Below are 27,338 nucleotides of genomic sequence, written 5' to 3'. Positions count from 1 at the left end.
TTCGGTGAGGTAGCTTGAACAATCAAGTAAAAAATAACTTAAATGATTCACTTTTGGACTTTTGTGCAACAGTAAATATAAAAAATATGTAAAAACAAATAGCACCTCAGCTTAAAATTTCTAGCAGGCAATCATAAGTTCACATGTCTCACTGTTTTCTATAGCAATGTTGTCATCATCAACTTGCCTGCATTTAATCATTTACCGTCTCTGCAACTAAGTGATGTAACGCTGCACGCATGCTGTTTCTGTGTAAAGTCAAGAAAAAGGTCTAACTCTGTGCCACTGCATAACTATAAATGTGCTAAAAAAATAATATATACATGTATATTCGAGTCCTGATCGGGAGGTAACGTCCAATTCTGATCAAATCTAAACCCGTGTGATCGGGCCCGATTTCAGATCACATGATTGGATCTAGACATCCCTAATTTCTGTACCCGAATACTGTTAAACTTTTCCCGCTGAAATGTATTTATATTACACTGCTATACAAAATCATCCCAATTAATCTAATGTATTGACTTTCCAAATAGAGCCATTTAAGTCATGTGGTGAAATTGTATTTATATCGTAATATATATTGCAGAGAGAAAAAAATCAAATAATCCAAAAATAATTCCAATAACATGCAGCACAAATTTATTGTCATTTTAACATCACACACGTAGGTTTTTTATGATTCAAGTTTAATTTAATATGTCACTTATTTCTACAGCACTTACAATGCAAAATGTTGAAGCAAAACAAATGAACATTTTACTCAAAACATCTACCAATTAATGACAAATTCAAAAAAGATTTAACAGTTCAAATGAGTTTATATCTGACTTTGAGATTGCATATAAACTCAACATTATGAGAAATACATGTGCAAACATTGTAAAAATTTAGAATTGCAAGATGTAACCAACAAAATCCAAACTAAGAATTGGTATATTTAAACTTTGCTTTGAATAATTTAAAAGACCACATATCTTCTCACATGGTATGTTAAATGTTAAAATGGTGTAGCTGTAGCTTAGCAGTTAGCACACTTGTTAAAGGTTCAGGACACCCTGGAAAACTTTTTTTTTAATATTAACAGATGTGTGTGTGTTGAGCATCAGTTAAGACAATGTTAGCACCTGTCAGCTTTAATTGTGGGGAAAACTGGATAATTTTGAGCTTTTGTCTGCTAATTTCAGCTTCCGGGTTTTAAATTATTTTTGGGGCGGGATCAAAATCGGCGACGTAGCGCAGAACTGCAAGTGCAATGATGACGCGTCGGTTTCTCATTATTATTCATAGCGGAGTTTTCTTATCCTATGAGAAGAGCCGGCTGCTTAATTATTCATGAGACCTGCCAGAGTCAAGCCCGAGCTGTGAAACACGTCACAGACCCACGGCACAGGCACACAGTATTTAGCCGTTCATGAAGACTCATATGCAGATGTTTCCATGATCCACGGGGTTTGTTGCATGTTTTTCCCCGTGATCCTGTCAGGGCCGATCATACAGCAAAGCTGTGTGTGTGCTGCTAGCATTTTTGTCGGGACAGCAGCACGAGAATTAGAGAATGGCGGACGCTGCTTTTTTATCAGGAGTTCGTTCACATTCAGACACATCACTGTGCTGCTGTGTTTGCCTAAATCCTCCAGATTACCAGCAGGGCTAACAGTTAAAATAGACAGGTCAGGAGACCTGCTGCACTGAGTCTGCTGGATATGGGGATTGAGGGAGAAGTCCTCATTTATAGGGTTTACATGAACACACTTATCTTTATAATTATATAAATTGTGGTTATGTGTATATGAAATTACGAATAACAAATGTAGCAGGGCATTAAAGCACTGTTCATTTCTTTGCATTTTAACTTTGTAAACTATAAACTCATGCGTCTCCTCACGGTTTGTCTCATTTTGTGAGCTAGCTTCGTTCGCTCACGTTCTCCCCTGCTGGCCACGCCCACTCCTGCCCGATGCTCGCGGAGCTCCACGCCCATTAATCATGCATCTTTTGAAAAAATTCTGAAGTAGACTTTAACCGAAAGTGGGGGGTGTCATGGCCCTTTAAATATAAACCCATGTGTACCTTGGCTCTAAGGGTAAAACATCAAAAAATAATGTTAAGAATCTTGGTGTGATTCTGGAGTCTTAATTTCAATACTCATGTCAAAGCAGTAAATCAGCATTCTATCATCTCAAAAACATTGCAAGAATCAGATGCTTTGTTTCCGGTGAGGACTTGTTCATGCTTTTATCAGCAGCAGGGTGGATTACTGTAATGGACTCCTCACCGATCTTCTCAAAAAGACAGTCAGACAGTTGCAGTTCATCCAGAATGCTGCTGCCATGATTCTGACCAGAACCAGGAAATCAGAGCACATCACACCTCCTTTACACACAGGTCAAGTCATCAGGGGCCTCATGTACGAAGACTTGCGTGGAAATCTTACTAAAACATTGCGTACGCACAAAGCTGTAAATGTTTGTACGCAGAAAAAAATTCAGATGTATGAAACACTGCGTACGCCAAATCTCACGCATATTCTTTTGTACATCTGAATGAACGTGAAACTGAGCGCAACATGCACGAGCACAAAACCCCTCCCTGCCTCCTCCCCCGTATGAATATGCTAATGACTATGCTAATGGCAAAACCCAACGAAAAGGCAATGGCAACATCAAGCAAAAAGAGAAACTTTGAACAGAATGTGAAATGGAGGTGCTGCTTTCGGAGGTAGACCGGATAAAAGCGGTGTTATTTGCAAGTTTGTTCTCCGAAATTAACAACAAAAGAAAAAAAATAGAGTGGGACAGTTTAGCTGATGCGGTCAACACAGTTGGGTCTGAACATCGCACTGAGTGCATTAAAAAAAAGATATAGTGTGGTTTATATCTGTAAAATGTTGCAATACCCTTAGCAGTCTCAATGGCGCACCTCGTAAGACGCATGTGATCATAAATTGACACGTTCGAGCATGAACTCGGCTCGAATCCAGTGTCTGGTGAACTCTTTCTTATTTTTTTCCCCGCTACATATCAGATTTTGCCCACTATTTATCACGAGAAAGACAAGTAGGAATCATTAATAAGTTTGTGCATCATATTTTATTTGCACATTTATTGAATGGAAATGTTTCTGATTCACGCTTGCAAATTCATCTTCAGATAGTGTCTTTATAGCAATGTGTGTGCAGTAGATCGCTCAGATTACATTGGGAAAACAGGCGACCGCTGCAAATTGTGCTTTCATGTTTGGCTGGTCAACTGTATGGTATGGAAATGGTATGGTATTATACCTGCTAGATGAACCCGTCTCATACAGCTGCCATTGCAAGGCTCAGACACTTTGTAGAGAGGAAATTAACACAACTGCCTCTAGGAGTCGCCAATGGAAATAAAACAGACACGCACAAAAAATGTGCGTACGCCAGGCAGAAAGCTGCCGTGAAGCTGCGCACATTCCCACGTTCAGTTCATTGTAAGTAAATCCAAACGTGAGCGATTCTGAGCGTGAAACCTGGCGTACGCAAAGTTTTTGTGCGTACGCAGCGTTGATACATGAGGCCCCAGGTGTTTACACACTGGCTCCCAGTTAGATTCAGAATAGATTTTAAAGTATTGCTACTTGTCTATAAGTCACTAAATGGCCTAGACCTCAATACATTACAGATATGCTTACTGAATACAAACCTAACAGGTCACTCAGGTCATAGGATCAAGTAAATTAGAAATTCCAAGAGTTCATTGAAAGCAGGGTAACTTAGCCTTCAGCTACTGCTGTCACCTACTGATGGAATCAGTTTCCAGAAATGATCAGATGTGCTCCAACATTAGGCAAGTTCAAATCAAGACTGAAAGCACATCTGTTTAGCTGTGCCTTTACTGAATGAGCACTGTGCTATGTCTGATAGATTGCATTGTAGAGTGAAGGAACTATGAAGCAACCTTGTAGGCTAATCGGCTGCTATCATAAAACTGGTTACCTCGATAAAATCCCTATAGGATTTTCCCATAGGCTTTTAGAAGATTGCAAATAATAAGCTCTGTGTTCAAATAATGTTCATTACACTTACACGTTTAGTCCAGCATGATAATCCTCACATGAAAATGCAACTTTGAGCACTTTTATATCTTTAATGCAAACGCAAGAACTGAAAAGCTTACATTAGGCTATAAACAGACTACAGTGCCCCCGGGGGACTCGTGACGTCAGCACCACCCTGCTAACGTAACTGTTCATGCTTATTTTAGGAAATAATGTCTATGACAAAAAGTTATTCTCTGTTTATTTTTGTATAATCCACGCTATATTTTATAAACAAATAAATAGGCAAAAACACATAGACCTACGTGCCTTTTGGACCGTTTTTATGTGGCAAATACATCTGTTTTGCTTTATGGTTGTTATAAAAAGTATATGTACTGTATAAATGTGCCTACATAGTATTATCATAAGACATATTTAAATAAGTGTATCGCTCACGTACGCACAGCCCGTTTACCTTAGTAACAAACGACTGAAATGAGACGTGAGGGACATGTCTATATGCCTGCAAGTTCCATCATGGACACAGAGATACATTCAATATTCACTCTTTGTCACAAAGTACAGAGAAAAGCAGCCCATACAGTCACAAATGCTATACATTTTATGGAGGAGTCTAAATATTACAGTTATGACAGAGTTAAATGTGTTCAGACAAAGAAAAAAACGGCGAAACATCATTTGATCACGTTTAAATGACAGTTAACATGCATGTATTTTTACACATTTATTCACACGTTTGCATTACTGAGAGCAGGACAGAGACAGGCAGCGCTGTTAAGCAGTATCTTCAAATCGCTTAATTAAAATAAATGATCAACAATTTAGTCGACAGCCTTTACAAGTGAAAGCATTATCTACACACAATATGAACTCTCAATTAGAAAAATACTACAAACTATAAAATACTATTCATGAAAATACTCAAATCACAAATGCCCAACACAAGTGAGCTGCGCTCCAGACCAGATCAGCTCGATGACGTATAATGTCTCCGACATCATCTTTAGTCCCATTTAGCAACTTGATAGCAACCGTCTTTTTAAAGAAGCGTAACCGATTTAAAAAATCAAGAGTGTGATGTAACTGATGTGTTTTATGTCGTAGGACAAAACGTGAAAGTATTTTAAGTATATTGTAGCCACAAACCTTATTTAAGCGATTTTTCTGAAATCCCATTTAAAAAACCCATTGACTTTTGGACGAGGGAACTGGAACTGCTAAAATGCTAACTCGCTTCCAGGTTTTTGCATACAAATTGATGTCATAGTTCCTCCACTCTATTATACCTGTCTTTTGTTTTTCTTTCATTTAAAACACATTTTAATCTGCTTTTAGCTGTTTTATTAATTTTTACTTTTTTTGTCTTGTTTTATTTAATTTAATTGTCTCTTTTATTCTTGTTTATGTAAAGCATTTTGAATTACCACTGTGTATGAAATGTGCTATATACATAAACTTGCCTTGCCATGAGCTAAATATTCTACTTTGTAGTATTAGCTTAATGCCTAGCACACGTTTTTCTCCCTTCAGCTATACGCTCAAACAAACCTGTTAAATATTGAAAATTTGCAGGCTAGCATATGTTTTTAGGCATTCAATCATTTGCCCATACTACCATATTAAATATTAAAAAGTCTCTTTTATTTCTATAGTATTTTATATAATGCAAACTGCCAAAGCAGCTTTATACTGTAAATCAAAAGAACATTTTCCTCAAAACAGTGAAGTGCTCTCTTTTTTTAAACCTATATGCTAATTTGCTTATACACCAAAGAGAAAATGTTAAATGATTTTATTGTTGATTGGAAAAATGTCTTTTGTTTTTATTGTACGACACAATTTATTCATAGTAACAGGTACCTTTGATAAACATCTAAAAAGGTTAAACAAATTGCTATCTTTGCGAACTGTTATAAAATGAGAAGTGGATACTCACTACACCATAAGCGATGGTGTCCATATAGGTTCTCATCTCAGAATAAATATTGTTGAGGAACCAGCTGAAGGGTTTACAGCGGAGTCTTTCTCTGAGAGCTTTTCGGTCTCTGATATCACCGATATCAATCCCCGAGTCCTGAGCACACAAACAACAGCAGTAGTGAGTGTTCAGGGCATCATTCAGAAGGCTGCTGGAGCATGATGGGAGAAAACCTTTTATATATGTCTCAATGTACAGTACATCAATCCCAGTCCTTTAAACTATTTAATGTGAACCTTTAAGACATCATGGGAAAATGTGCTACAGCTCAAAAGCAATCATAATATCTCTACCCATTACTTAACCTAAAGGGATAGTTCACCCAAAAATGTAAATGCTTTCATCATTTACTCACCTTTTACCTGTTCCAAACCTGTTTGAGATTTTTAGTTCAGTTGAAAACAAAGATGTTATTTTGAAGAAAGATGGACACCTCTAACCATTGGCTTATATATTATTAGTTTTTTTCTACAAAGTATGTTTAAGGACACCTATTTTACCCATTTTACAAGATGTAAGATAAGCATTTGGTGTCTCCAGAATGTGTCTTTAAAGTCTAAGCTCAAAATACTCATCAGATTATTTAGTCTATAATGTACAATCTGCCCATTTTGGTGTCTGACTATAGTGTGGCTCTTTTTGTAGCCAGTGGCTTTAAATCCAAATGAACTGCTTCTCCCTGCCCACCACTCTGACGTGCATGTCTGGTTCTAGTCTGTTACGTCAGATAAACAGCAGTCAGTGATTAAGACACACATGGATGAAACTGAAATAATGTCACTAGTCAAAAATACCAAGTAAGTTTATTTGATGTATTTGTGGTGAATTTATTCAAGCATTTCTGAAACGACGAGTCACAAACAAATTCCGTTTGCAGTACACACACACACATGTGCATTTACTGACACCATGTGGCCATGGTAATTATAGCAGTTAAGAATTACATAGTGATTTTACTCTATTACAAACATGCTAAAATATAAAACGGGGGTTTGGAACCACTTAAGGGGCAGTAAGAAATCTTATGTTTATATTACATATACAAAAATAATAAAATATTACATTGGATTAATCAGAGAATCTAAAATTAAGCAGCACAACTGTCTAGAACAGGGGTGTCCAAACTCGGTGCTTGAGGGCTGATGTCCTTCATAGCTTCATCTTCCTTCTACACACCTCCCTGGAAGTTTCTAGTATCCCTAGAAAGAGCTTGTTCAGGTGTGTTTAATTGGGGTTGGAACCAAAATATGCAGAAGACTGTGCAGGGTCGTGTTTGGACACCCCTAGTTTAGAACAATATGATAATAACACAAAATTATTAAATCATTTTTAAATGTTCATATAAGTTTTGACTGTTCTATAAATCAAGGACTGAAAAGATCTGAAAAGACGTGGAATATGAAAACCACGCAACAGATTCTGAATGCATTATGAATGTTATGTACAAAAAAGATTAGTGATTTACAATTGGTGCAGATTCTTATATTTCTTGTTTAAATTACATTTGTTTTTTTAATGAGCTAATTTACTGTAAAAATGTATATTTTATTTATTCTAATAAATTAGGTAGAATACCCTGAATCCTTTATATATACACTGTAAAAATTACTGCTAATTAACAGTTTCCGTACTTTGTGTTTTCTGTTTATTTACAGTTGTGATTTGCGTTATGGGAGTTTTATCTCTGCTCTGTCGACTTTTGATGTTGAAAGTTCAACTCTGCGGTTTCACAACTTTTATTGACATTTTAGTAGTTTGAGACAAGATATTGTTGCAGAAATAATATATAGAGAACCAAGTTTGTGAAATTTAAAATGTTTCATAAAAGTAGATCAGAAAAGCAGGGATTAAAGTCAAAAACCTGACTTCAATGAGCCTAAACGTCCACGCCTAAATTGGTTCCATAACAGCAAGTTGAAGATCATTTGATCTAACTAATCTGAGTTCAGTTTAAATAATCTAGATAACTGCTTGAGAAAAAGTTTAAATGCATTGCAGACTAACTGAACATACAAAAAGTGCTTAGAGTCAGCACATTAAGATGAAAATAATGGCTACAAAGAGCCTTGCACGCACAAGTGGCGGGGTTTTTAATTTGCTCCTGAAACCACTGCAAATTGCTGCTTTCATTTTGACACTTGTGTTTCCTGCGCCCTGTGGGAAAATATCTTTATATTAAAGTGAGGCTACTGCTCAGCCCGGATTCATCCCCCGATTATTCCACTCAGGGTTTGCAGCTTTAAAGTCATTCTTTAAAAAATGTAGCCTACTTTTATATCAGTCAATGCTTTCTCAATAGTATTTTCTTTATTAAATTTTTGTAATTCATATACAATATATATAATTAAATACACCCCTTATAGATCTCTCTTTTAAATTGTTTTTTTTCTACAGAATGCTTTACAATAATATATTTATGCATATACATTAGATTATTCAGCACCAAAGCAAACTTTGGAACTAATCTAACAAAAATAACCTGAAGGTCAGTCCAAAAATAAGTACACCCAAATTAAGATGTTGGGGGAAAAGGTTAAGTTAAATGTTAATAAACAGAAAATAACATAAAAATATATACATTTTTTTTTAAATGTCGTAGTTTGTATTTGTTTCTTTTAGAATAACATGTTTGAATTTAAATGTATATATCGTTTTATTCTTAAAAATGTTTGGTGTGTACTTAACCTCTTAATAATGATTAAAACTTTATACTTACTTATACATATATATATATATATATATATATATATATATATATATATATATATATATATATATATATATATGTATATGTATATGTATAAGTAAGTATAAAGTTTTAATCATTATTAAGAGGTTAAGTAAATGAAAATGGCATCAAATTACGACAAGTGAATGTTATCATTACTTTGATTAAGCATGAACTTAAAATTTAGCCTGGGAATTAACCTGCCTCGGACCAGAATAAGTTGCCAGAGTAACTGAGTTTGAACTAATGTAAATCTGATTTATGAAACCGGATCAACCATTAATAAACCTGACTTACCAAATAAGCCGGGATTTTTCTCCAAGATTGGTTTACGGAACAGCCCCCAGGTTTTTGTAGCATATTATACAACAACATCCAAGACAATAAACCACTTCAAACTGTTAAAAATGTTTATAAAATCCCTTTTTTTACACTTTTCAAGATTAAAAGTTGTTGGAAGAATGATTAATGTCCCATAATGCAATTTAAAAGCCTAAATAAGTGTGAAAAAAACACATGAAGCACAAAATATTAAAATTTACAGATATTTTTAGTGTAGCTACATTTAAACCAATCAGAATTAAGAGTTTTAAGTCTTCATACCTGTTGAGGAATGTTCCAGGCCATGTAAACGTGGCTCTTGAACTCATCCATCCACACCTCAGCCACCCTTAGAGCGTTCCTGCGCACATGGGTTGCCAGATCCTCTGTGTAGGGCTTGTGTGCGCGTTCAATATGAGCTATTCTGGAGCAGGGTATGACCTCCACACTTCCTCCACACAACCAAACCTGAACACACACACATGAACATTCTGTGTTATGAATTTTGACAAGGACGAAGAAGAATTACCTCTCTAAAATGCCCTTTAACATCCATTACGAAGCCTACAAAAACAAATGTGCCAAGTTCTTATGATTCATTAGGGAGGATGTAAGTCCATTTAGCAGAATAAACCAAAAAAACACCACATAAATCAAACTCCACAAGGAACAAAGGTGCTTTATTAGAAAACAAAAAGGCTGAGGGAAAAAATGCTAAACAAAACACTTCAAATGAAGGGCTTTCGTTTCCTACAGTCATCAACTGAAGGTTACTAATTACCTCTTTGTTCAAAGTGAACTCCCAAAAACTGCTTTTCATATACAAAACAATACTGAAGCTTTTTTACTAAAGCTCGAACAGATCATTTAATTAGTTGTAATTAGGCATTTTTGACACAGAGCAATTTAACAGCGTCATCTCTGCTTGGTGTGTCAGTAAAAATGTCTTTAAAAAAAGAAATCAACCAACAAGTCAAGTCTCTTGTAAATTATTAAATTATTTAAACAATTTGGTCAGAAGGGCACTTTCTGGAAGAATTACTGATTTAGACAAACTGATCAGATTGAGTCACAAAGTTAACAAATCATTGATTCAAACAATACAGTCACAATTTATCTCTGGTAAATGACTCACTGATTTGAATGTTGAAGCAAGTTTCTAAAAAGAAAAGTATTTATATTATCTGGTCGGAATGAGTCTATAGTAATTAATTTACTGATTCAAATAATCTTTATAGAACAATTCACCAGTTAACAAATCAGTGATTCAAACGCAGTAAATCTCTGGTTAATGACTCACTAATTAAAATGTTGGAGCAAGTTTCTATAAAAAAATTAACTGGTTTTAATTATCTGATCAGAATGAGTCTATAGTAAATGATTCCCTGATTCAAACAGTCTTGTCATGACGAGTCACCAGTTTAAAAATCACTGATTCAAACACAGTGAATTCAAATGCTCTGATCAGAATGAGTCTATAGTAAATAGTTCACTGATTCAAACAATCTTGTCAAAATAAGCCTGTAGTAAATGATCCACTGATTCAAACGATCTGGTCAGAACTAGTCACCAGTTAACAAATCACTAATTCAAACAGTCCAGTCATAGTGTTTCTCCAGTTAATGACTCACAGATTCAACGTTGAAGCAAGTTTCTAGAAAAAAAAACTGATTCAATTTATCTGGTCAGAACTAGTCTATAGCAATTGATTCACTGATACAAACAATCTAGTCAGAATGAGTCTCCAGTTAACAAATCACTGATTCAAACAATCCGGTCACAGCAAGTCTCCAATTAATGACTCACTGATTCAAATGACAAAGCAAGTTCCTAGTAAAAACTGACTAAATCAAATGATCTGGTCAGAATAAGCCACTAGTAAATGATTCACTGATTCAGATGAGCTTCCAGGGGACTTGGGATGTCTGAATATTACATGTTCAGTCGTTTTGTACCCAGTCATATACGGCGCATACTTCAAAATATTTATTGTAATATTATCTATGATGTCATATCAGCGAAGAAAAGAAGAAGAAATTCATAAAACTGTATTCAATCTTTTCTTGAGATCCAAAAAATTTTGTGACTGAATTCCGCTCATGAACAAACATATATATGCACATATATTGACAAGCAAGAAACACAGACTTTTTATTTTATTTACATTTATTCTGTTTGACAATTTAGAATAATGTCTTTGCAGCTGAATTTAATAAAAAGCATTTTTCCTGTGTATTTTTACATTTTTGACAGTAAGAAATGTAATAACAGTCACCGCCTGGTTTGGAGAGAAAGATTAGAGAGAAATCACAAAAAGTTGCTGTTTTCATGAAGCACTTTCATGTAATATGCATTTGTTCAACAGTTTACCCTCAATTAGTGCTGGAAATGGAGAGTGGCGCTTTACTTCTGTGTGTGGGTTTGATTTGGCTGCTTTCTTCCACTCAGCGCACTCCTGCAGAGCTTTTAAACCCAGATCTCTGCATCTATCCAGTAAAGCTTCACACAGGATTACAGGCCTCATGCCAGCAATCATTCAGACTTTCTCACCCAAATACTTTCCTGTAGGCCTGTGTTTGGTAAAACATAAAGTGCAGCATCTGGCTTAGACATATGTCCAGCTCCTTTCACTGAAGCGGGTGAGATTTTTTGTGTGTGTTGAATTTATAGGAATAATTGTTCAGCCTGATTATTTACTCACCCTAAGGCCATGTGAGATGTATATGCTTTGTATGTGTTTGTTTTCTTCAGCTAAAGAGGAATTTTGCATTTGGTGAAAAACAGTCCAGGATTTTTGTACATCACAAAGTGCTCAATGTAGACCATTTTGATGGTTCAAAAATTTACATTTAGATGGCTTAAATTAAATAATTATATATTTTAAATACACATTTTTAGTTTAGTTCAACTAAATCACATTGTATGAAAAAAAAGTCACCAATTATTGAATCAGATGATCAGATCATAGCGAGTAACAATGAATCCCTGATTTGAATGATAAGGTCAGAGTGAGTCTCAGTTAACAACTCACTGATTCAAATAATCAAGTCAGAGCAAAGCTGTATCTGAAAGTGCACTGATACCCCCAACTAGCCATTTGTAGTGGTGTCCAAAACGACAGTGGACTTTATGATGTGCACTCAATCAATTCAACATCCAACATAGCTATATTGAGTCTACAATCCATGTACATTCAACAGGAAATCCCCATAATCCACTGTAAAGGTCCACACGCCAAATACATTTTTTTGTTTGACCACAAGATGGCCCCCAAATTAAAATCCTATTGGTGTATAGTTTAAAATCAAGTATTATTTAATTAATGTTTGTTTACATGACAGAAATCAATAGTCTTTGGCTTCGTCCGAAACCGATTACTACTCAATAGGTTCTGCATTTAAATTTAAATGTATTACTCGGCCATTAGGAAAGTTCGTTTTAAACAGTATGAATGTGAAAAGTATTAATTCAATTCGGACGTACTTTATCCGTCATTTTGTCATGGGATGCGCATTTAAGAATCTCGCCGGAAGTAGTAAGTCATCCGGGTACTTCTCACATACCGATTTTCAAATTCTATGAATTCGGACATACTACTCGGCTCGCATACTGATTTTACCATACAATATGGAAGTACAGTATATGGTTTCAGATGCAGCCTTTGTTTCATTACTAACAGACGTTATGTGATTATCACAGGGTCTGATCAGAAGATGAAAATCTGGCGGATTTATCAAAAATTGCTAACAAAATGACATCCCTTCTGGGGCACCGAGTGCTACAGTTCACTCACTCATTTCATTCACTTTGTCGAAACTATATTAGTTGACTAATGCTGGGAATAGTGAATAAGGGTCTAGGGGGTGATATTGAATACAGCACAAGTCTGCAGTTAAAGACTCACTGATTCCAATGAAAAGGTTTAGAGCCAGTCATTAGTTAAAAACTCACTGATTCGTTTGATCAAGTCAGAATGAATGGTTAGTTAAAGACTCACTTAATCATATAATCTGCTCACAGACTATGTAAACTTCTCTCATTCACTTGATGAAGTGGAATGCACTTTAAAAAGAAAGCGGGATTTCCCCAAGAGGACAGTTCACAGCGAATCATCAGTTATCGAATCACTGATTGAAATGATCAGTTCAGATTGAGTCCTTAGTTAAAATCTAAAAACTCACTAATTCAAATGATTAGCCCATAATGAGTAAATCACTAGTTAACGACTCAATGATTCAAGTGATCAGGTAGAAGCGAGTCATCAAATAAAAGACTCACTGATTTAAACTGACTAAAACCAGGTCAGATTTATTATTCTTTAACAACTTATTTGTTTTTTAGATTTTTATATATTTTTACATTGTTCGCATACTAGGCTAAATGGTTATTTGAATTTTTATTAATTATCATTAATTATCAGTGGTCCTCCTCCACTCTTCCACTGACGAATGTAAGTCATGTTAACTTGAATTGAAATAATCAGGCAATGTTCATTTTGGATGACTAATTGTGCATTGAACAGTAAGCTGGCTCCTCACGAGCCCCCGGTGTTGTGTTTTGTATCTGATTGTTTGTCTGGGATTTCACTTTTGCTCTGATCTGCTTGTTTGGCAGGCATTTAATGCTAAAACTCATTGGGCGGGATTCAACAGGAAGTGGACAGATGTGTGTTGTTCATATTTGCCAGGAGAATGATTCATATGCATAATCATTGACAACAATCCCAATGATCCACGACTGAGCCGTCTGTTCTCCTAGAGCATTAAAAAATCATTCCTCACATTTGCATACAATACCTGCTGCAGACAGAGATATTCAGACCAGCATAATCTGCCGCACAGGGGTGAATTTTGCAAGCATGAAATGAGAATCAAACCAGCTTTATATTGTCTGGGAGACATTTAGGACTTGGTCCCTTTCCAGAAAATACCTTAGAGAATGATCTTCTAAGACATGTTTTCTGTTTTACTCGTTTATTTTTTAGGTATATTTTCACTCCTCATCCCCCAGAAACAGTATAAAATTACAAAAGTACAAATGGAGACTAAATTTACTTAAACAAATTGTGTAAACTTAACTATAAGTAATAGCTAAGCTAATGTATTTAAAATATTTTTGGCTTAACTCATAAAATTAAAAACATTTAAAATAATAAAAATACAATAATGAAAAATAAGCATTTTATATCACTATTATTATTAATTTTACTATTGTTAAAATATTTCCGAGATTATGTAAAAATATTATGTGTCACTATTATTGTTTTAAATGGACTTAAATTTGTTTACTACAAAAAAACAAAAAAAAAAAAAACAGACAATATACACATTTATATCATGCCTTCTATGCCAGAAACTGCTATTTTATTCTAATGTTAATAATATTTCACTACTCTTAAAACAAGAAAGAAAAGAAAAAACACTGGCTCCACAACATCAATATTTCATGAAATCAACAGTAACTAACAAACTAACAAAACTTTCTTTTTAACAATATGACATATTTGTTTGTTGTTGCTTGTACTATACTATCAACATTGTGTACGATGAAATCACACTATATTCTATTTATAATCTTTGAATAAAATCTTATATTATCATTATTCATATTTTGTTTTTACAACAACAACAACCAGGATTTCTGTTAATCGAAACCTTCCTGGCATAATGAAACCAAACGAAACTGAAACTAAACTAAACTAAACCAAAACCAAAAACAACACAAAACAACATAGAATTAAATAAAACAAACTAAAACAAAACAACAATAAAAACGAAAATAAAACTAGATAAAAAACAACATAAAATAAACTAAAGCTAAATAAAACAAGAAAACAACATAAAAAATTTAACTAAACAAAAACTAAATAAAACTGAAACTACACAAAACAAAACAAACTAACCCAAAACAGTACAAAATAAAACAAAAAACATAAAACTAAATAAAACAAGAAAACAACATAAATTAAAATAAAACAAAAACTAAACAAAACTGAAACGAAACAAAACAAAATAAAACTAACCCAAAAGAACGTAAATTAAAATAAAACAAAACAACAGAAAATAAAATGAAACTAAATTAAACAAAAAACATAAAATAAAAGGAAACTAAATTAAATTAAACAAAACAACATAAAATAAAACAAAAATAACATAAAATAAAATAAAACAAAAACTAAATGAAACTCAAACTAAACAAAACGAAACAAAACTAAACCAAAACAACTTAAAATAAAACAAAACAAAACAACAAAAAATATATTAAACAGTATACAATAAAATAAAACAAAATAACAAATAAAATGTTGTAAATTATAAGTAAAACTTTTAGCATTCTTATTATTCTAAAAAAAAAAAAGAAGTTGTATATTTCTGTATTGCATATTCATATCTTTGCATCCCTAAAATGTTGTGCTGCTTATAATGAGCACCTAGAAGAGTTTTTATTGTAATTCAACATTTGCCTGATTTGCCTAAATGAATCAGTAATAAGCAGGACAGCAAAGGCACATTACTGACAAAGCCATTACACTCAACCTGAAAAAAGCTGCTATGCTGAGGCAACAGACTGTAAATAAAGCCAAGCTGACATCTGACATGATCAAAGACAGTTTTCATTCTCCATCGCTGATAAACAGAGGCCTTTAGCGATGACTAAGAATAGCAGAGCACAGATGCGTTGACCTTTTATTGAGCATCTCCCCATTTCCAAAGTGAAAAATAGCTCCCGTCAACCCAATGCAGAGAAACTGGACATTTTCTTTTGCTCCAGTGCTTCAGTTGTGACTTTGACTGACACTGTGCAATTTTTTTTTAAAGTGCCAAAATATCAGCAAAACATAGCTGCAGTATGAAATAAAATTGCATTACAAAAAAAAAAAAACTTTGCTTTAAGATTTTCAGTATTGTTAGGGACAGCTCATAGACATTGAAATGAATTGAACTTGAAACATTGAATTATTTTTTCAAATTCCAAGATGAGTTTCTTTATTCAGCAACAAAAGAAAGGTTTTGTAAGTAATGGAAATGGAGCTCAATGTGCACCCTATTTTCAAAATCCACATTTAGTCAACTTTAAAGTAATACATATAACTCCAGTGGACATTTAAAGGTATTTTCTAGCAAAATATTAATTCATTCATTTTCCTTCAGCTAAGTCTCTATTTCAGAGGTCGCCACAGCGGAATTAAGACTTAAAAAATAAAATATATCATTTGGATTATCTGGAAGTGTTAAGTTCATCGTGAATTTTTTCTTTAATCAATATTATAATTATGAATAAATTAATATAAAATACTTATAATTGTTATTAGTAGTATTATTCTTTATTTTAAAAGTGATATTGTAAATTGAATTGGTCGCAAAAATATATTAGATGTAATAAATCTGCCTTCCAACTTTGGCAAATAATATGCATTTGATTTTAACTTAAAAAAATGTTGATCAAAGTTTTTTTTTTTTTTTAAATAACTCTGAATATTCACATATTTTTATAAATGACAAAGCTATGAAGGGCTGCACAGTGGTGCAATGGGTAGCACAATCGCCTCACAGCAAGAAGGTTGCGAGTTTGAGCCCCGGCTGGGTCAGTTGGCATTTCTGTGTGGAGTTTGCATGTTCTCCCTGTGTTTGTGTGGGTTTCCTCTGGGTGCTCCGTTTTCCCCACAGTCCAAAGACATGCGCTATAGATTAATTGAAATAAGCTATATTCACCGTTGTGTATGAGTATGTGGGTTTCCCAGTGGTGGGTTACGGCTGGAAGGGCATCCGCTGCATAAAACATATGCTGGATAAGTTGGCGGTTCATTCCGCTGATTCCCCAGATTAATATAGGGACTAAGCCAAAAAGAAAAAGAATGAACAAAGCTATGAAGCCCTGAAAACAAGTTTGTTTTCATTAAGGTCTTTACACACAGCGTCAAAATATGTGTATGCTTTTTTTAATCCTAAAATTGTGTCATAAACAGAATCTTCATGAGATGCTTGTGTCCTCCTCTCTCTTCAAAATCGAAAAAGGAAATAATGTATCCTAAACCGAGACTAGCAGTATGTCAACAATAAGAAAACACACACACACACACACACACACACACACACACACACACACACACACAAACACAAACACAAACACACACACAAACACACACACACACACTGGCATTGAAACCAGCATACAGTGGGCTACAAAAGAATCTAAACCATCCGCTTCAATCTGTCTTTACACTTTGCAGTTTGTTTGCCATAAACTGCTCTGTGCTGGAGATGAAGTGGACTTATTTGTCAAAAGGCATACTAGATTTTGACTTTCATTTGTCCGTTGGTTCTAAATAATCAAAACACCTAAAACACTTTGCTATGAATGCAAAAAAAAACTAAAAAACGGAATTTTTGGACAAGTGAAGGTTTCAGAGGCAGTGGGCAAACATGATTGACACAATGTGAGTTTTTTTTTTTTTTTTTGCATAAATTTCTAACAAAAATTTCAGACTCATTTGGTCTGCTATGAAAGTAGCTCTAATTTTAGTGTAAGTTTATCAGTGTTCTATTTTTTGGCAAAATATGTGATACAATAACTGAAAAATTACAAGTATAAATATGTAATTTACAAATGTTATATTTATTGACATTATACAATTTTTATTCACACACACACACACACACACACACGCACACGCACGCACACACACACACACACACACACACACACACACACACACACACGCACGCACACACGCACGCACACACACACAGCCCCTTAAAACCCTACTTCAAATCAATAAACAAACTTTCTGAATTGTTTTCCCCTTGTTTGGAATGTCCTCCACTAAACACTGCAGGACTGCAACATTTGTGCGATGCTGTGTTTTGAAGATTGGAGACCACGGTGGAGCTCAGAAGAGGAAAGTGTGAAATTAAGCTGTAGAGACACAGCTGTATGAACAGATGTTGAGGGCCATTATCCTCAATCCCAACACACACATGGAGTTTAAAACATCTCCATTACCCTTCTCCTCGATGATGCCTCAATCTTAAAGGGATAGTTCACCCAGAAATGAACATTTACACATGGTTTACTCACCCTTGACTTGTTCCTAATCTTTTAGATTTATTTTTTTTTATTCTGTTGAACACAAAAAAAATTTAAAGAAAGCTGAAAGCCTGTAGGAGTGGCACAGTGGCTCAGTGGTTAGAACAGTCACATCAAAGCAAGAAGGTCACTGGTTTGTGTACTAGCTGGGCCAGATGGCATTTCTGTGGTAAGTTTGCATGTTCTGCCCATGTTTGCATGGGTTTCCCCACAATCCAAGGACATGCGCTGTAAGTCAATAAACTAAATTGGCTGTAGTGTATGTGTGTGAATGTGATAGAATGAGTGTTTCCAAGTATTGGGTTGCAGCTGGAAGTGCATCCACTGCATAAAACATATACTTGAATAGTTGGTGGTTCATTCTGCTGTGGAGACCCCTGATAAATAAGGAACTAAGATGAAGGAAAATTAATGAATGAAAACCTGTAACCATTGACACGTATAGTATAAATGACGCACGCATAAATAATGTCATAAATAATGACAGAATTTTCAGTTCTGGGTGAATTATCCCTTAACACTGCAGATAATTGGGACAAATAAACTATAAATAGTCGGTTGATTACACCAAGAATTGCAAAAATTGTATTACAAGTTCTTTAAAATCATGTTTAAACATACAAATCGGAGATGATTTCATTAAACAAGCTTTAATTAGTATACGTTTTAGCACAAAAATCTGTATTTAAGAATACTGATATGAGTAAAAGTGTGAAGTTTGATCAAAGTGCTGCTGAAATAGAGATTTATAGCTCAGCGAAGGAAGACAAAAATCTACTTTTGAGAAAACAGACTGTAATAGAAATATGGACTGTAAGTGAAATTGATAAATTGTGACAAAATAAACACATAAAAATTTTTTTATATCACACAAAAAAACAAAAACAAAAAAAAATGTATTAAATGAAATGAGTTTTCTCACAGCAGCATGCTGGTGCAGTGGGTAGCACTGCCGCCTCACTGCAAGAACTGCTGGACTGGACTGGCATTTCTGTGTAAAGTTTGTATGTTCTCCCCATGTTGGCATGGGTTTCCTTCGGGTGCTCCGGTTTGCCCCACAGTCCAAACACATGAGCTAGGTGAATTGAATAAACTAAATTGGCTGTAGTGTATGTGTCTGAATAAGAGTGTATGGAGGTTTCCCAGTACCCAGTTCCTAGGTTGCGGCTGAAAGGGCATCCGTTGTGTAAAACATATGCTGGATGAGAGGGTGGTTCATTCTGCAACCCTAGATTAATAAAGGGACTGAGCTAAAAAAAAAATTAATGAATGAATAAATGAGTTTTCTCACTTAAATAAGTTTATTACACTCAATATAAAGAAGTTACATTAACTATAAAGGTGAATTTAAACTGACTGAGTGTTGAAATGAAGTGTAATTCAGAGACTGAACTTTACAGACTGTTTTGTATATAATATAATTTTATACAATAATGGGCTAAAAGAATCTGCAGATTTCTGTGGGCACCGATTCCATGTAGGCCTAGTCATCCCAAACACGCTGTTTTAGTACAAAATGAAATTATGTTGGTATATGTCATTTCTATTTAACCTACATTGAAATGTACGATGGTGAAAAAACTTCAAGATATCAACGTTGATCCAATTTGCAAAAATGAAAGGTAATTCAATCTTCATTCAATGTTTACAGAATGACCATAATTCACCCATGATGGTGGTAAGAGCGTGAAACACATTGTGATTTCAACTGTGAAGGATTCGACAGTGAAACAACATCACCATGTCAATGTTGATCCAATTTGCAAAACTGAAAAGTACGGTAATTCAACGTTGATTCAACCACAGACCTGACATTGATTCAACGTTTAATCACCGTTAAAATGCTAGCTGGTTAAGTTCTACTTCTTTTAAAAAATGACAACTACAATTTGTGGATTTGATATGTCTCCACAAATGTTTTGCGTCATTTAAACTTATCAGGTTTTAAACAACACTTTTTGAAAAGCTAAAAAAAACTAAACTTAAAACTGACACCAGCATGAAAAACAGTTTCTGCCAACAGTTTTGCATTAATGACGCTACCAGAAAAAATCTCCCTCAACAGACATCTGTGTTTAATGGGAGGTTTGATCCGCTCAGTATTGTTGAAGTGCACCCCGCGTCGAATGATTGCAACTTTGCAAGGCCAAATCACAGTGTAAGCAAGTGTCCATGTGTCCGCTTAGTTGAGCTCCATTCACACACACACACACACACACACACACACACACACACACACACACACACACACACACACACACACACACACACACACACACACACACACACACACAAACACACAAACACAAACACACACACACACAGGCATTGAAACCAGCATACAGTGGGCTACAAAAGAATCTAAACCATCCGCTTCAATCTGTCTTTACACTTTGCTGTTTGTTTGCCATAAACTGCTCTGTGCTGGAGATGAAGTGGACTTATTTGTCAAAAGGCATACTAGATTTTGACTTTCATTTGTCCGTTGGTTCTAAATAATCAAAACACCTAAAACACTTTGCTATGAATGCAAAAAAAAACTAAAAAACAGAATTTTTGGACAAGTGAAGGTTTCAGAGGCAGTGGGCAAACATGATTGACACTGGTTAAGCTGGTTAAGTTCTACTTCTTTTAAAAAATGACAACTACAATTTGTGGATTTGATATGTCTCCACAAATGTTTTGCGTCATTTAAACTTATCAGGTTTTAAACAACACTTTTTGAAAAGCTAAAAAAAACTAAACTTAAAACTGACACCAGCATGAAAAACAGTTTCTGCCAACAGTTTTGCATTAATGACGCTACCAGAAAAAATCTCCCTCAACAGACATCTGTGTTTAATGGGAGGTTTGATCCGCTCAGTATTGTTGAAGTGCACCCCGCGTCGAATGATTGCAACTTTGCAAGGCCAAATCACAGTGTAAGCAAGTGTCCATGTGTCCGCTTAGTTGAGCTCCATTCACAGCCTGGGCTCGGACTGTGGCTGTCGAGGGTAATTATAGAGCCGCTGGGGCTGATGGGAGCTGGCAGAGTCTCAATGGGGCTCCGTACATGCGTAAAAGAGGTTAGGAGACGTCGCTTTGGCAGGTTATCATTAGTGAGTCGCAGTGAACTGCACTTAATTGTGTGCAATGAGACAGTATGGCTGGGAGAGGAGATATTGTATTTTTTGCAATATTAAAAGGAAATTTTATTCTATATCGATAATAACATTGCATGGGAACCTGTGTGGACAATATACAAGTGGAAATTACAAATATTTAACTCGCTTTTTTTACAATCCAAAATGCATCTTTAATGTTGGCATGCACGATGAAGACTATTAGAATTGTAAAATATGGGTTTTTGTTTTTTATTTACAAGATACGTCATAGTTAAAATATCTTTTTATCAACTATTACAGTAAGAGAGTGATCGCAAATGTTATATACAACATTTCATTAAATATTAAGTTACATTTTAGTCACAATAATGTCTGCTTTTTCTGCTTTTCCTATCAAAAATAAAAATTATCAAAGCAAAAACAAATGATTTGTACATCTCAGAGCAACACTGTAATGTTTAGTTTTAGTAATAATCTGTTTTAGAACTAATATGTTGACATAAATCTAGTTTTAATGTATTTCTAAAAGAATCAGCTGATTTAAGTGAATAAATGATTCAGTTAATCTTGTTACGACTAGAATTGTAAAGACTAGAATTGCATTATGGGCTGTTTATCTGTTTACTTTTGATGTTTAAAATTAAACTCTACGGTTTACCAAAGTAACTTTGTTGACATTTTAGACTTTTGAAACAGTATATTGTATAAGAAATTATATATAAAGATAAATCTAAAATAACAGAAAATTTACTGGCAGTGTGTTATAAGGTTTTTATACTATAGTATACAGTACAACACCAACCCAGACAATTTATCACTTTAAAAGGGTGGTCCAGAGTATAATTTTAGGGTTTGGTTGTGTTTATAAGATGCAAAGCAATGTGTGCTCATGCTTCATTTGTACATTTTTTTATATCAATTTGATAATCAATATATATATTAATTTGATTATATAAAGCTACTCCGCTAACATGAAAACGACTGTCATATTTCATAGTTTCTCCGAAAGACCCATCCTCAAGAGGCTCTGATTAGTTAACTAATATAACTTGCTGTGATTCACGGACCGGCTCAACGTCACCAGTAAAAGCACTTTGCCTCTTCTGTGTAAAAACTTGGTTTGAAGGATAAATATGAATTTGTAGCTAAATTGTTAACAGTGCTAAACAACATTTCCTGTTGTTTACATCCTTGTTTACATCTTCGCTACAACATACCAATAATGCTAGAAACTGTGTCATAGATCAATTTGAACAAATAAAAATAGTTACAGTTTGTGGTTCACAATCCACAGCTTCTTCTATTATGGTTGCAGCTGCTCCTTCTTTGAGGAGTTTTTAGCAGAATCCAGCACTGAACTGGGAGAGATTCTGGAAGCTCTCCTTTGTCAAATGCTAGCTATTTATATATATAATTCGTTGGAACATAATTAAAATTAAATTGTAAACATATTGTGTCTTTAGGAAGCCAAAATACAGAAACAGAACAAGCTCTGTGAAAATAGCAGCGTTTGAATGGCATTTTAGCTTTCACTGCTACATCACAGCGCCTCTGGTCACGCCCCTTTGCTCCATGGGGTGTATGCGCGTGGTGAATGCGCGTAACCTGAATCGTTTGTAACTCTGTAAAAACCAATGTCTTTCTTTGCATTCAACTTTGAAGGTATTACATTCAGAGATGTTGTTTGTGTTCACACAGCTACATTACACATCAACTAAAGTTTAAAAAAACTATATTGTAGTGGACCACCCCTTTAAACTATTAAAAAAATGCTCATAAAAGTCACTTTTTCAAACTTTTCATTGATAAAAGTTGTTGGAAGAAAAATCAAGCTCAAGCTGATGATTGGTAATAAGCTAGTTTGGCATGCTGTCCCGGGAGAGGGCCCTGAGCTCATGAGATCCTCGAGCCCGGGGCTCCCTCCCATTTGCAAGGCGAGAGGGGAGTTTGAGCTCAGGTAGATCTCGAGAACCCCCCCTCCCCCTCCTGCTGCTTAAGGATTGCTATGTTGGTGTGTTGCTGGTGGAATTGAATATGGTGCTGATTCGGTTTAGTCAATTTACTAAAGTCTCATGTCTTTTTGGACTGTGGGAGGAAACCGGAGGATCCGGGGAAAAACCATGCAAGCACGGGGAGAACATGAACTCCGCACGGAAATGCTGTCCGGCTGGGTAGAGACCCGAGCCGGAGGCATTCTTGCTGTGTGGCCACTGTGCTAGTCACTGGTTGCTTCCCTATAGAGAAAAGAGGAGGAGAGGGGGTGGAAGGGGGGATTCTTTAAGACAAAGATGACTAAAGGTAAAATGCTTGGTTATTTATACTGGGTTAGGAATCGTCTGATTGGTGGTTCGTACATTAGCTTGACTCGGGGCCAGCCGTGTCAATCATAAGCACGTGATCCTCTCGAAATAAGATTATAAATAAACTTTACTTAAAAGCATAAATACACTGGCAAAAATAAAACAGGAATAGAAAAATACAGAAAACTGATCATTTACGAATGTTTTTGACAATGTAGTGTAATCTACTGATGATTTCGGTATAATTTCTTTTTTACCAAAGATAGGCCTGAACTAGTCAAATTATAAGCACAAGAACACATGTAGAAAATGTCAACTTTGACAACTGAAAACATAAAATCTCCCCAAATATTGAGATCCATAATTAAAAAAAAAAAAAAAAAAAAAAAAAAAAATATATATATATATATATATATATATATATATATATATATATATATATATATATATATATGGCACTTCATACTTGAATAGCTGTATTTGGACAGAGGAATAATAGAATGCGTAGAATGATTTTTTTAAGGAAGGTGCATCTGAATTTAATTAATGAAAATTAATCATACAATTAAAAATAATAATATTTAAATATCTAGCAAAAAAGCATGCACTGCATGTTTTTGCACAAAACCTGTGTGTACATTTTTACAAATGCAGTATGAAAGCAAATCCCTTTAAAAGCAGTGGTGCATACAATTATTTCATTTGGCAAACGCACTATGCCATATTGAGTTACAGACTGTGTTTTGAAATATCATGCAGCCTTAACACACACACGCACCTATCTGTAACCCGAGGCTGCAAAGCCCCACATATCCTCTTGCCCTCAAAGAACCACCTGCATAAAGCATCTTTTCATCAAATGAAACAGCATTATTCAGTGACACGCGTCTACTCATCTAGTCAAACTCCAGACATCCTGTCTCCTGCTGCACTTTCAGAGCTCTCGCAGGCAGGATGAATATCTCTTACCCTGATCCCCAGCTCCACGTTCTCCCCGCCGTAAACCTCCATCCCTTCATCCAGCAGGCCAATCTCCTCAAAATACTCCCTATCCACTACAAAGCAGCCGATCAGAGCAGGACTCCTGTTGGGAGAGGAGACACACGCCAACAATGAACTCAAATGACTCCTGGGACAATACTACACTGCATTTATGCATTCATATAATCATTCACAACTGATAATGGAACTTTTCTGAGTCAACTTTTAGCAAACTTTCCCCTGAACACAACTCCCTGTCAAATTTATTTTTTTAAGAAGCAGACATTTAAAATTTGATTCTAACAACACTAGTTACTTTCTACATTTGCTTATATTTTGTATCAGTGTTTCCTGCACTAGACAACAAACATATTATGAGCCAGTAAATACTGTTTACTGTTAAATGACTCTCTAGAATTTTATTTGTTTAATTATTTGACACGGACATCACAATTACACTGGGCAACCAAATGCATTTGTTTAAGTGTTTTAGCAAACTTGCTAATACTCAACACCTGTCCACAGAAGGCCTAAAGTTGGCAAAATGGAAATATATTAAATACATATACATAACATTACAATTCTTTACATAAAATTACTGAAGCCAAAAGCAAAGGCGACATGATCCAACAAACTAACAGTAGACTACTTGTGCAAACACTGCTGTTTTGTTTTTAACCACTTTTTAAGAACACTACTAAAAATATTTATATCACTTTCTGATTTTAAGCTAACCTGTAAATCATTTCTACAGTTTGGCTCCCTTTACAGAAAAGACAGATTGACCAAAGGAGGTCTTCCACTTTGGCACTAGACAGTCACCATTAGCCGTTGCTCGTGTAACTCTGTGAGAGGTTTGATGCCTACTGATTAGATCAGAAAACAGGATTGGAATATGATTATTTAAACATTTAAAAACAATTTAAGATAATTAATTTAAGAAACTATCAAAACTAAAAAGGTTATGTTTACATAAAACATCACAGGTATGCCATCGCATAGGCTCTAAATCCATAACTTTAACTGCTTGAATCAGAATCAGTTTTTTTTAAGTGAATCAGTCGAAAAGATTCCTGAATAAGTGTTAATACATGCTTGTAAATGTGAATTTGTCAGGTTCAATATTACTATGTGGTGTTTTAGTTACTTTCAAAATTAGATTACATTCCACAGCAGTGTTTTCTAAGGAATTAAGTAAAGCATCTAAGGAGTTAAAGAATCCGTTCTAAAAAATTGCACAAAAGCTTTTGTTTGTAAATGCAGTTGTCAGACTTCTCCTAACAATGTGGCATTTGCTACTTTCAGAATCAGTTTAGTTTAAATGTTCTCTGCAAGCAACAGTAAACCAGTTACAAGCAGGAAAATCTAATTCAGGGTCAAAAGATTCTTAAGAATCAAGTTCTTTTCAAGAGAATCTGTACAAAGATTCATGACTCAGACTTAACTTGTGAATGCAGTTTCATAGGATATCATGTTACTTAAAACTTCAGATATTCTTTTGACAGTTACTTTCTAAATCCTATATGATAGGAATGATATAGTTCTAAATAAACGAACACACCAAAAGCATGAATATCTGATTCAGTGTTAAATCATTCTTTGCACGCTTGCTTTAAAAGAATAATTTGCTCAAAACAATGTTTTGTCATCATCCACTTATCCTCCACTTAATCCAAACCTGTTTGAGTTTCTTTCTTATGCTGAACACAAAGAAAGATATACTGAAGAATGTTGAAAAAACATCCATTGACTTCCAAAGTATTTTTTGTTTCTACAATGGATGGCAATGGCTGCTTTATCCAACATTTATCAAAATATTTAGTTTTTTGTTCAACAGAAGAAAGAAATTCACAAAAGTTTAAAACCACTAAATAGTGAGGAAATTATTTTTTTGGTGAGCTATCCCTTTAAGAGTTTCAATTAAAAAGATTCATAAAGCAGTTTTGAAACCTGTTAAAGTGGCTCTGTCAGCTCTCATTTCCCAAAATGGTTTCATGTTAACTTCCTGTAAGTTTAAAGTGTGCACTAACAAACACATTATGAGCCAGAAATTACAATTTACTGTCAAATGATTCTTAAATGTTTCTTTTAAGTGAGTGAATCAAATGCATGAATTAATCCTCAAACTCCATAGAGAATTCAATTTTGAGATATCTTATGATGTTCTTTTTAAGTGAATCAGCCAAAATATTTATGAATCAGCCTCAAACTTGCATATAAATGCAGTTCTTTTTAAGTAAATCAATTTTAAAAATGAATGAATCAGTCTCAAACTACATTGTGAATACTCTTTTGTGAGATCTCATAAAGCTTTTTTTTATTGAATCGATCAATCGAAAACTTGTATATGAAAGCAGTTTTGTCCAAAATCATCTGATGGTGTTGTTTTTAAGTGAATCGGTTTTGTCAGAAACCATTTCATGTTAATCTTTTTAAGTGAATCAGTCAAAAGAATCAGTCACAATCCTGTTTATGAATAAAGTTTTGTCAGATTTTATCTGTGGGTGTTCTTTTCAAGTTAATCAGTCAAAAAGATTTATGAATCAGTCCTAAACTTGCATCTGGAACATGTTTTGTCAGAAACCATCTCATGGTGTTCTTTTCAAGTGAACCAGTCAAAAAGATTAATAAATCAATCTCAAATTCCATTGTGAATACACTTTTAAGAGATATCTTATGATTTTTTTAAGTGAATCATTAAAAAAAATTATGAATCAAAACCCATCTCAAATAGTTCTTTCTAAGTCAATCAGCCCAAAAGATTCATGAATCAGTCTTAAACTAGCTTATGAATGCAGTTTTGT

General features: G+C 34.6%; 2 protein-coding genes and 1 long non-coding RNA gene across 5 annotated transcripts in view; 1 reads left to right on the top strand and 2 right to left on the bottom strand.

Moving 5' to 3' along the window:
- Window positions 1–27,338, bottom strand: part of galnt18a (UDP-N-acetyl-alpha-D-galactosamine:polypeptide N-acetylgalactosaminyltransferase 18a) — a 135,078-nt gene that overhangs the window by 33,215 nt on the left and 74,525 nt on the right. For 2 of the 3 annotated variants that reach the window (XM_009297873.5, NM_001130648.2), the window contains 3 exon segments: window positions 24,523–24,637; window positions 9,345–9,530; window positions 5,972–6,109 (listed from right to left, as the gene is read on the bottom strand). In XM_009297873.5, the coding sequence (XP_009296148.4) occupies window positions 5,972–6,109; window positions 9,345–9,530; window positions 24,523–24,637 (439 nt within the window). 3 annotated transcript variants of the gene reach the window in all.
- The window catches only part of vac14 (vac14 homolog (S. cerevisiae)), a 210,896-nt gene continuing 185,954 nt past the window's right edge, over window positions 2,397–27,338 (bottom strand). The window contains exon 17 of the transcript XR_012399859.1: window positions 2,397–3,559. The gene's annotated coding sequence lies outside the window, so the exon portion shown is untranslated. The remainder of the gene's footprint in view (window positions 3,560–27,338) is intronic.
- On the top strand, window positions 16,597–19,003 carry LOC141380842 (uncharacterized). Its single transcript, XR_012400012.1, has 2 exons — window positions 16,597–18,593; window positions 18,676–19,003. It is a non-coding gene; the product is annotated as an uncharacterized lncRNA (long non-coding RNA).

This window comes from Danio rerio, chromosome 25, assembly GCF_049306965.1.
Source record: "Danio rerio strain Tuebingen ecotype United States chromosome 25, GRCz12tu, whole genome shotgun sequence".
NCBI lineage: Eukaryota > Metazoa > Chordata > Actinopteri > Cypriniformes > Danionidae > Danio > Danio rerio.
The sequence above is the reverse complement of the archived record's forward strand: the minus strand, read 5'-3'. Positions and strand labels throughout refer to the sequence as shown.